Raw genomic sequence first — 12,539 nt, forward strand, 5'->3', positions numbered from 1 at the left:
GACCCACAGTTAGGATGTCGGTATTATCATCAGTTTGAATATGCCCTCGTGATGTTCTACCAGTAATTTATTCTGTTCCTCAGGGCTTCGTTCCATCATTTTAGAAACCTTGTAACAATATTTATTTCACCATATTCGTATATAACGAAACCAACAAGTAACGCTCTAGGGTATCTGAGTGAGTTTAATTTTAGGCCGCACTCAGCAATATTCCAGCTATATGGCGGCGGTCTGTAACTAATAATACTAAACCTGACAATCCAGTAATCAACAACATAAGCATCGATCTACCCAACTGGGATATGATGACACGTGTAAACCAAGTCAGCGAGCTTGACCACCCGATCCCGTTAGTCCCCACTCAGTCACAAAAAATTAAACTCTGACAAGAGGTAGTCTGATCACGCACTTTGTGTACCCGACTGATGAGTGTAAATTGGCACGGCTTCCATGATTGAATACACATTGGCGTTTTAGAAAGTGGTCAAATGTAACAAAATCGAAATAACAAATTATCTGCTTTTAACTTTACCATTGAATTGGGAGTCGGATCGAGACTCGTGTGACGCTCCTTGAAATCTTGGCATGAAGAGCTGGCTGTGATTATACCCTCAGATTTGTGAAATGTAAATACCAAAGGAGCGTACTGTTGGAATATTGCTGGACATAAAGGGAAGTTGACTGCTGGGAAGTTGTAGTCATCCCTCTTGTCAAACAGTTTTGTAGACAGTGGTTGTGTTATTTCAAACTGTTATACCTAGATCGAATCATGAGACACACTATGGTCTTACTTATGTACTTCTGCAGGTTCAGGATGCCGTTGTACAAAGCGATAAGGCGACCTTAACTCCCATACCTTAACATAGGCGTTAGCGCTGAGGTTGATTTGTGCAACGGCACCCAGGTAGGTAAATCACTGGACGGGAATAATATGTTACAAATTGTTCAGGTCGACTGAACTTTAAAAAGTTCTAGTTATAAATGCTCATCAATATACATGAAGTTAATATAGAAAAAAGATATAATAGATAACACATGTTATAGATATGAGTCGAAAACCATGCATACATATGCATATGTTATACATATGTATAATTAAGTCGATGGAAAGTGTTTTTTCTCCAAGATTTCCATTTTCTAATGAGTAAAGGCTGTGTAAGGTTTACATCACGACTGACTTCACATATTGCTGAGAAACGTTGTCAGTATTTTCACAATTCACAATTAATTTAATTAATTTCCACGCATCTTGGTTGTTGTCTTAATATCAGTGTTTTTGATTTTGCAGCACGTATACATGACTTCAGTACAGTCTGATTGTAATACATGTCGCTTTTGTTTACATATGAACTACATTTTGTTCTTTTTGCGATAGTAACATACCAAAACTGCTTCAGCCCGCTTGACACCAGAAAATAAAACTACTTCTACTCCTAGTTTTCTATTTTGAATTGTTGTACGTGGTACGTTACTTCTTTGTTGAGGTGAAGAGTGTTCGGTGCAGTTTTTTCATCAATACAACCTCCTTTATCTTTACATTGAAGGACATGGTGGTGTTGGCATCTTCCAAGTGACAAAATCCCGCTCTCTTTCGCAACATAATATCATCACCTTCATTTTTGTGTAGACAGGACTTTGTTAATTATGGAATGACTTCATACTTCGGCTTACCCTGAAGGTCCACTCGTTTTAAGGTTCATCAGTTTTGTGTGTTTGTTGTATTAATTTAGTAAAGGTACACTCAACAACGGTCCGTTGTCTAAGATGAGGTACACTCAACAATGGTCCGTTCTCTAAGATGAGGCGCTATCTACACAAGATTCGTCTCACATATACCTCGACGTTTGCATTTTTTAAAGAAGACCAAACGCATGTGTACAATACATTGGTCAGGTAGATCTTCAAAACTTGCTATTTATGTAAATAAGAGCGACAAAACCCTCCCAGTAATCATATTTTTAGAGAATAACCCACGAGGTACGAGTGATTACGGGAAATATTTCCCTCGTGAAATTAATGCTGAAGTCCCTTGCTAAAGCTTGGGACAGTGAGCATTGATTTCACTCGGGACATATTTCCCAAAATTAATGTTCACTGTCCCAAGCTTTAGCGAGGGACTTGGACATTAATTTCACGAAGGACATATTTCCCGTAATCACTCGTTCCTCGTGGGTTATTGTCCCCCGCCGCAGCGCGGAACGGGGGACTATGTATTCAGCAGCGTCCGTCCGTACGTACGTCCCGATTCTTGTTAACACGATATCTCATGAACTGTTGTACCCAATGTCTTCAAATTTGGTGTCAGCCTACATTGGGGGATTACGCAGACACCAGTCGATTTGCGTGACCTTGGCACTTTAACCCCTTTACCAACTCTTGTTCACGCGATATCTCATGAACTGGTGTACCCAATGTCTTCAAATTTGGTGTCAGCCTACATTGGGGGATTACGCAGACACCAGTCGATTTGCGTGACCTTGGCACTTTAACCCCTTTGCCAACTCTTGTTCACGCGATATCTCATGAACTGGTGTACCCAATGTCTTCAAATTTGGCGTCAGCCTACATTGGGGGATTACGCAGACACCAGTCGATTTGTGTGACCTTGACTTTATTTTCAAGGTCACCACGACACTTTGACCACTTTTCCAACTCTTGTTTACGCGATATCTCATGGACTGTTGTACCCAATGTCTTGAAATTTAGCGACAGCCTACAGTAGGGGATTACGCAGACACCAGTCGATTTGGGTAACCTTGACCTTATTTTCAAGGTCACCACGACACTGACCACTTTTCAAACTGTTGTTAACATGATATCTCATGGACTGTTGTACCCAGTGTCTTCAAATTTAGTGACAGCCTACATTGGGGGATTACGCAGACACCAGTCGATTTGGGTAACCTTGACCTTATTTTCAAGGTCACCACGACACTCACCACTTTTCAAACTGTTGTTAACATGATATCTCATGGACTGTTGTACCCAGTGTCTTCAAATTTAGTGACAGCCTACATTGGGGGATTACGCAGACACCAGTCGATTTGGGTAACCTTGACCTTATTTTCAAGGTCACCACGACACTGACCACTTTTCAAACTGTTGTTAACATGATATCTCATGGACTGTTGTACCCAGTGTCTTCAAATTGGGTGACAGCCTACATTGGGGGATTACGCAGACACCAGTCGATTTGGGTAACCTTGACCTTGTTTTCAAGGTCACCACGACACTGACCACTTTTCAAACTGTTGTTAACATGATATCTCATGGACTGTTGTACCCAGTGTCTTCAAATTTAGTGACAGCCTACATTGGAGTATAACACAGACACCAGTTTATTTAGGTGACCATGACCTTATCTTCAAGGTCACCACGATACTTTGACCGCTTTTTAAAGCGGATATCTCATAAAACATTGCACCCAATGTTTCAAGTATGTTGACAGCCTACATTGGGTGATTATGCAGACACCAGTCATTTCAGGCATCTTGTATGTGACCCAAAAATAAAAATTAGTAAATATATATACTACACTCTTTATATTAGCGGCGGGGGACATTGCCATATCAGTGGCAACACTTGTTCTATACCATTCTGTAATTAATCCGAGAAAGCATTAATTATAAACTCAAAAGCCGCATCTTCTTATGAAAGTGTTTACAACTAAATCAACTGATCTGTATTTATGCGCAGATGAAACCAAACTGATCAAGCTTGATGGAATCGCATTCGAACCACAATATAGTACTGTAGAAAACGGCATGAAAAACAACACTATTCAACAATACGTTTGTATTACCAGACCCCCGTGTACAGTTTAAGTTTATTTTCAACGAATACAATCACATATTCAATATTTAGTCGTAGATCGCAAATGTGTCGATCTAGCCTACTCATGTCAGAAGGTGGGTGACTGTTGTTGGATACAAAACAGCAAGAGCTGTCAACATTTTGCTGAAATGGACTGACATAGTTTTGGCTCGCTTCAGTGTCCTTGTCAGGAACGATAACTCTAAATGTAGTCTGCTTCCGAATCGACAACAGTTTTTGGTCGCAGTCAAACAGTTTTCATTGTCATAGTCAAAACAGGAACACACCTGTCATAAGTTTTGTTTTCGATTTCAAACATCATCTTGCAGTAAGTCATTCATGTCACTCTCCGTAAGTGGCGACTTTGGTGAGATGCCGACTCGCTCGATATCGTTTCCGGGAACACTTTCTATACCTTCTACACCCAGATGTATGACTCGTTTGCAATAGAGCAGGAGGAACAGCACAAGACATGGGCAAACATGGAACATTCCATCTCTGATGATAGAGAATGAATGACTCTGAATATACGTAAGTAGTATAGTAGGTGGGAGCAGACGGTCCTTTTGGTTGAGGGAAGGTGGAGGGAAGGGTAAGGACATGGATTGGCTGATGTAAGTCACGTGATCATAGCTGATAGGTAAATATAGACAGCACGTCACAGGTCAGGAAAGTTCAATGAAAGGTGTGGGTGTTTTAAGGCAGTCGTGCAGAAAACTTCATTAAAAAAAAAAAAGCAAAGTGTCCTGAATAGAGCTATGTATAGCATGCTGCCCTGAATAGACAGACAGACAGTACCCGTCAGCCAGGTTTTGAATTGAGCGCGCTTGACAACTCACATGACTCCGTCGTTTTAAATAGCCCAGCGACAGAGCCGCGCTGTTTTTGATGAATGCAGGGTGTGTGTGTGTTGAAAGTACATCGTATCACAATAGAGGCGGGTTGTGTCAACACTGTTCGGAGATGGAATCTTCGAGTCATGTAAAATGTAGTTGAAAAACATTTCATACAGAACGCGTCCTGTACAAGTATAACACTATCAAAGTAATGGAAAGTTGGTGTAGGTTTATATGTTATTTCATACTAGTTTGTTTTTGTTTTTTTTTCCATCCAAATATAGCTTGATGAGAAATAAATGATTTTGAGCCATGTACACTAATGGATACAGTTTTAGTTTTACTAGACAGCGAGATGTTTGAAAAAAAGAGGCTTGAAATACACATGGATAGAAGCATATCAATATCATATAGCACACGTATAATACCATGAAAGTCATGTCATTTGGAGAGAGACAAAAGAAAATAGAAATAGGAATCTGCTTATTGAAACAGTTCTGGCGTGCCCTGCTCAGACAGAGAACAGATTTGAGAAATTTAGGACGTGACACCCTCCCACCTCATCATTTCAAAATGCGTAAACTGTGTTGGCTCATATAAAATAAAGATAGTTATACCTCAGTCCAAAAAAGAACTCGCAAAATATCAGTGACATTTTTAAAATAACTAAATCCAGATTCAGTTGTAGATTGCATCACATTATAAGCAACGTGATCAGACTGAAAAACATAGTTTCACAAAGCATACTCAGTACTCAAGGAGGACGACATGCATGACTGAACAGTCAATGCAACAGGCAGGTGTGTGTACCATGAACTGAGGGCTGTGAAGGAAAAGGTTCAATGTCTTTTCCCGTGTGGGCATACATGGGTGGTCCCTATCCCAACCCGTCAGTCATGTCTACAGCGAGATACACGGGCACGTTGAATGATCAGTTATTATATGTCAATCATTCGTCAGAATAGTCCTATCAGACAAGTTTCAACACGTCTACGTCACGTGACCACACCCGCGATATATGAAACAGATTCGGTCGAATAGTGAATCATTTACAACATAGAAGTCTTCGGTACCACGCTGAATGCTTTTCACTTTGCTCAGTGTTATTGCTTACTACCTAGAAGATCACAACACTATCCTAGAGTCATGGCAACGAGCAGTACAAGCCCATCTCAGGATCCCACAAAGCAAGCAGTGGGTTCATCAGAAGAACAGAGAGACGATCGAGAGAACATGTTTCATATCGGCAGTAGTCGCTACATCAAGACCACCCGTTGGAGTGGAGACTGGAAAATAGACCTTCGTCAATACGAATGGAGTGCTGAAGGTATACTCTATCCCACCAAAACAGGTATTTGTTTATCTCTCGATCAATGGACGCAGCTGAAGGTTATTGAAAACACTGTCTCAGACTCGTTATCTCAAATCCTAAACAAGGAAGATTGTTCTGTCTGTCTAGCGTTGTAACGTTTTCCTCACCATGAATTCACCCAACAAAATCGTGGATATACGGCAGTGGTGGCTACCCGATGGTGAACGAGAATTAAAACCCACGCGTAAAGGCATAGCCCTTAAGCCGGAAGAATGACACCAGCTCCTCAAAGTCAGTGCTCTACTTGGATGACTGTATAGCATACAATCCATGAAGTATGTGTAAGTTATAGTGAACTCAAATAAACTACAGAAAGTTATGTTTTAGACATAGACTGTTTATGTTATTGTATCGATTATCCACAATACCACGCTTTGAGACAACAGTGCATTGAACTCGGCAATGTTATAATATAAGCGATGAACCATCAACGATCGCTCCATTAGAATGGAGGAGCGCGCAGAGGCACAACCTCTCACTAGGAGTAGCTCTGGAGAGCCTTGGAGACTATTCGGTAGGAAGACAGCCAAGCCAGAAACTGTATTTTTCTCTCAAATTTTCATTATTTATATCGTAGTGATTACCTGCATCGTGAATTTATCTTTAGACAAAGGAAACTCGAATTTATGGACTGCGCTTTTAAGTTCCTCTCTCGGATATCTCCTTCCCAATCCGAGAATTAAGTCTCAACCGTCACGAGTTAGTTGAACAACACCTACAACAGACGTGTGTCGACAGCAGATATCGAATAAACATTTAGGTGTACCCTATCCTAGAGCCATGCAAATGAGCAGCAGAAATCCATCTTTTGGATGACTGAAGAGCATTCAATGTGTGAGTATGTTATAGCTGTGCAGCAGATGTTCTAAATATAACAGATATAAAAAGAAGGTACACCGCGCATAGCGAATCATTCAGGGATGAGACTTCCTTACGAGTCGCACCCATCCCTGCATGCTAGCCGAGAAAGAGAACTAGCATCCTATATAGAATGTCGAGTGAAAGAATGACTTTCTTCACCTGGAAGTACGTGCAACGCGAACCCGATCGTATCCACGAAACAGTCGTTAGACAGTCAACTCAATGGTTTCAACATCGGGAACACTGTATACAAGATGCCGAGACGAAAGTCCCCAACGAGGATAAGAAGTTAAAACGAGTCATTACTAAGAAAATGAAGGCTATCATCGTAGACGAAGTAGAATCTGTTGAAGTGACTGACTACATGTTGTCGTTACTGATGCTATGTTATACCTTGGAACTCTGCAAAATTATCAAACGTCTCAGCGTTCAACTGTGTTTTGGATGTATGTTTGAACAAACTGACAGTCAGTACCATACGTGTCAGGACTTGTCCGACCAACACAAAATACACCAATACATGGACACAGCCTTAGACGAAGTGAATGACGATCGTGTGATCGATCAATGGATACGACTCATTCACGAAGATCCGAGCCTAAACAGCGTGTCTTCCCATGTCATCTATCAGTATCGGTGTAAAGATTATCTGGACACTCACTTTAAAACAACTGACTGGTTAAAAGACATACAAGACCGTGTATGGAAAATGTTGTATTTAGAAAGAGCATTCCGGTGAACTAACTGTATGTTGCTGTGTATCATTCAAAATTACATGTTGTTATTTCAATACCTGTACAATCATGTTTGTCTTATATGTAATAAAACGATAGTATTGTACATTTCATGTGTCTGTTATCATCGACGTGTATATAAAAGAGAGTAGGTCTACACGAGGTTTACAGTTGAAATTACCTCACGAGATAGAAACATGTCATCGTCTCACCGGAAAGCCTTAGAGGGTTATTACTTTAACCCTAAGTCCCCAGGTGCGTATTACGGTGCCTCCAAATTTCAACAAAGTTTGAAAAGACTAGGGAATAAGGTTACCGCATCCAAGGTAAAAACCGAGTTGAGTAAGCACGATGCTTACACGCTTCATAAGCCGGTGAAACACACATTTCAACGCCTCAGAGTACTCGTTAACAGAATAGATCAACAGTGGGATGTCGATCTGATGGACATGAGTCGCTATGCTAAAGCCAACGACGGTATACGTTATGTGTTGATAGCCATTGACATATTGTCACGCTATCTGTGGGTAGCCCCTTTAAGAAACAAGAAGCCCGAGTCCATCGTGCAGGCATTCAAAGACATTCTGTCACACGGTCGCAAGCCGCAAACCATCAGAGTGGATAAAGGTACAGAATTCAAAGGCGTTTTCAAGGATTTTATAGAGCGTCAGTCCATCAAACTGTTCGTCACTCAGAACGAAGACATTAAAGCGAATTACGCCGAGAGGGTCATTCGAACGTTGAGGTCGCTCATAGCGAGGTATTTAACACACAAGAACACACAGCGCTATATCGGTGTGCTAGCCGATTTAGTATATAATTACAATCACACCGTACACAGAAGTTTAGGCGAGTGGTCCCCTGCAGAAGTGAACCAACAAAACGAAGTCAAAGTATGGGGACATTTATACATGAATCCATCCACATTCATCGCACACAAGTCCCGTTCATTTAAGTATAAAATAGGGGATATCGTGAGAATCAGTTATTTGAGAAAGCCGTTTGCCAAGGAACACAACTTGCGATGGACGGAAGAATTATTTAAAGTAGCAACGTGTCATCGCCGACAAACCATCTCATTATACACACTGAAAGATTTTCACGACGAGCTCTTAAAGGGGCGCTTTTACGAAGAAGAATTACAGCGTGTCGATAAAGATCTAGATGCCGCATGGGATATTGAAAAAGTGTTAAAGAAAAAGAAAGACAAAGGGGAAAGTGTACTATTTGGTCAGGTGGGCAGGTTGGCCATCGAGTTTCGATTCCTGGGTAGAAGCAAGCGAAGTGAAGAATAAGTAAAATGGATAAATACATCGTGTTTAACAGTGCAGACTCACAGGAGTATTTCCCGGACAACACGCCTTACCGTTTCCGCGTGAAACTGTCTCAACATTTGAAACTAGAAGGCATGTGGATGGTGGCTCTGTTAGAAATGAAACTAGGCAAACTGGAGTTGAAAGATACAAATAATACCTCCATTGACATGTTGTGTAATCTATGCGATAGTTCACACGTGGGCGAACATTATCTGCCTTTGTTGAGACGGATCGATCTGAGAGACGGACCCAACTATTATTTTCATTATCCTTGGTACTTACCCATCATCGTGAGAGACACCTCGGAAATCGAAGTGTATATAAAGTGTGCAGAAGGAACCTCGCATTCATTTCTGAGAGAGACCGTGAACGTATCACTCGTGTTGCGACGGTATCCCTTTCTGAGTTAAGCGCGATGGAACGGAAACTGTACATTCCCGACACCAAGAAGTTTGTGGACTTTTTAGTAGATCGCAGAAGTAAGCACGGGGGAAAACAGCTGATCAAAGGTCGACCTAGGTCGCGTATCATTCCCATCGCACCCCGAGTCAAAGTACCACCTAGTCGCGACTCGAACTTGAACATAACAATGACATCGCCTAATCAGAACGTGGTCAAGAGAGCCGAGGCAGCTCAGAAGCGAACCAAGGCTATAAAACGCAAAGCAGGGGACAAGATTGTCACTTCGAAGAAAGTACGTCGTGAAGGTAACAGCTCCAAACGATCCTTCATCGAGTTTAAAGATACTCCCGCTATCGACCCCAGAGACATCTTCAACCAGTAACCATGTCTGTACTGACGGAGAAAGAGTTTACCGAAGCCCTGCCAAATAGCTTAGATTTATTCGAACTGCCTCCCTATCAAACCAGCATCCTGCAACACTATTACGAGAACGTAAGACCCCTGTCTGTCATCACCGATTCCAGTCCGGTGGAATTTCACATTCAAACGGCGGGAAAGACTACATCGACTTGAGCAAGACTCGACTTCACGTCAAACTGAAGGTTACTCATACCGACAAAACACCATTAGCCGATAAAGAAAAAGTAGGGCCCGTCAACCTCACTCTGCAAAGCTTGTGGAGTCAGGTAAGCGTGTTCCTACAGGGTCAACAGGTCAGCTCCAGCAATGGCGGTTACCCTTACAAAGCCCTCATGGAAACCGTTCTCGACTATGGAACAGATGCTCAGACCAGCCAACTGACTACTCAGCTGTATTACAAAGATTCGGGTGTCACCGTAGACGAGTTCAACTCCGGGGACCCCTACGCCTCTGGGAATGACGGGCTCATCAACCGCGGAGGTTTTATCGCCGGAAGCAAGTCGCTCACCCTAACAGGACCTATCATGGAAGACGTGTTCGGTTTCCAACGTCAACTGGTGAATGGTGTGGACGTGTGACTCAAACTGTTTCGTTCCAGCACATCCTTTGTCTTGACGTCAGAAGAGTCTGATAAGGATTACACCGTCGAACTGCAAGATGTGTACCTGAAAGTATGCAAACTCAGAATCAACGACGCTCTCATCGTGGCCCACAACAAACAGTTCGAGAAAGGTAATGCCATGTACCCCTACGAAAGATCCGTGGTCAAGATGGCCTCGGTCGCCTCGTCCAGTCTGAGTTTTAACTGGGACCCCATGTTTCAAGACGAAGTTCCCAGTCGACTGATTGTCGCCTTGGTGAGGTCCAATGGGGTGAACGGATCGTACACGGCTAATCCCTTCTGTTTCCAAGGAGACATCATTAAAAGCATGGGACTGTACTTGAACGGTACCAGTGTACCAGGACGCCCATTTGAGTCGGATGACATCGAGGCTTACGCTAGCCTGTACGATTGGAATAACGAATGGCGCAAAGACAAAGGTTTGAACTTGGACCGCACGGAATTTCCCATAGGTCATGCCTTGTACGTGTTCAACCTGCAAGACATCGGAGCCGACAGATCGGAATATCTGAACCTGCTCAAGTCGGGTAATCTGAGACTAGAAGTCCAGTTTGCTCAGGCGCTCGCCCATACCTTCAACGTCATCGCTCTGGCCAAGTTTCCGGCACTTATCGAAATCGACCAAAGCCGGAACGTGTTTCTAAAGTAGTCCATGTACAAACAACAGTTACAGTGTGCCATCCGTAGCGATCCCAGCCTCCGTAGTGTCATGGTGGGTGTGTATACGAGAGATACCATAGCTAGCATCGCTTCACCTACCAGTGGAAGACCGTGGGGATGTGTGGTTAACACGGACCAAGCTCATGGCGAGGGACAACACTGGGTCGCTTTCTACTTTGACGGGAGTGGAGTCGGCGAGTTTTTTGACAGTTACGGACAGAAACCGAGTTACTATCATCGTGAATTTGAATACTTTGTCAAGAGACATTCTCGCAGTTTTCGATATAACGCGACTGTTTTACAACACTCTAATTCGAGTGCTTGTGGATTCTATTGTTTATATTACTCGTTACAGAAATGTAGAAATAGCGCTACTTTACGTGATATCGTACATATGTTTAGTACAAACAAAGCATGCAATGATGCGTATGTCACTCAGTTTATCTGTGACTACTTTAAGTACTGTTTAACATGTTCCATAACATAACACGATCGTTGTTCCTGTAGAGTGGTAGACGAGCAAATAAAAAACAGAGAAAATGTCTATTGTGTTTCAGTTCTTTATGCTATGTATGGATGGGTGAATGATTATTTAAGACTGAAGTATCACGAGTAAGTTTCATTCTCGAGTGTGACATCGTTCGAGACAGTCATGGCGAGATATGTGCTGAGACATTACCCGTTTTACAGACAACTTCTTTCACTGAATGATTACGAAGAAACTTTGCGTGATATTCGTGCCATGAATAACGAACAAATCAAGGGTACTAAAGCCATTGTAAAGCGACTGCTCAATGCTCGCATACCAATCACGCGTGGAGAGCAACGCCGTTTCTTGCAGCCTAATCCCCACAACAATTATTTGAGGATGTTGCGACGTATAGCTCGAGCGGAGACAACGGGTAGAAGCATTAAGCGAACCCTGTTAAACCATACTCCCTTGATTCGGTTTATATTCAAGTATGAACATGTCAGACAGGTCAGAGACGAAGCCCAAAGAGCTCTCCAAAGGTTGGCTAGGCGTCGTCAGCAACAACAGCCACTCATACCGAGAGCTGCATAAATAACCCACACCAGTGATAGAATGTATCAGTTTAGACAGGCACTCCGTGAGCTAACACTATGTCCGAGAAATGTTTGCTCCCTATCGTTACACCTACCACTTTGTCCGTGATTGGGGGCACGTGTAGCGGGAAAACCTATTGGACGAAACGGTTGTTACAGAATACCAGTACAGTGTTTGATAAGCCACCAAACCTAATTGTATACTGTTACGGGGTGTGGCAGGATCTGTACGCCGACATGCAGCAATCTATTGATAACATTCAGTTTCACGAATCTTTGCCTAACGAAAACGATTTACGTTTGTGGTCCGATCAGTCTCACAAAAACATGATTCTCGTGTTAGACGATCTCATGATGGATATATGTACCAGTAAACTCATGTTAAACGTGTACACCACCTTATCGCATCATCTGGGCATTACCGTAATCAATCTGCTA

At 42.5% G+C, this 12,539-nt stretch overlaps 1 protein-coding gene across 1 annotated transcript; it reads left to right on the top strand.

The window, feature by feature from the left end:
• The first annotated feature begins 9,718 nt into the window (after positions 1–9,718).
• On the top strand, positions 9,719–11,025 carry LOC124289094. The gene is made up of 3 exons (XM_046725698.1): positions 9,719–9,826; positions 10,039–10,289; positions 10,353–11,025. The coding sequence occupies exons 1-3, from the start codon at positions 9,719–9,721 to the stop codon at positions 11,023–11,025; spliced, it is 1,032 nt and encodes a 343-aa protein (XP_046581654.1).
• The last annotated feature ends 1,514 nt before the right edge of the window (positions 11,026–12,539 follow it).

This window comes from Haliotis rubra, unplaced genomic scaffold, assembly GCF_003918875.1.
Source record: "Haliotis rubra isolate DU_JTF1 unplaced genomic scaffold, ASM391887v1 Scf432, whole genome shotgun sequence".
NCBI classification, from domain to species: Eukaryota; Metazoa; Mollusca; class Gastropoda; order Lepetellida; family Haliotidae; genus Haliotis; species Haliotis rubra.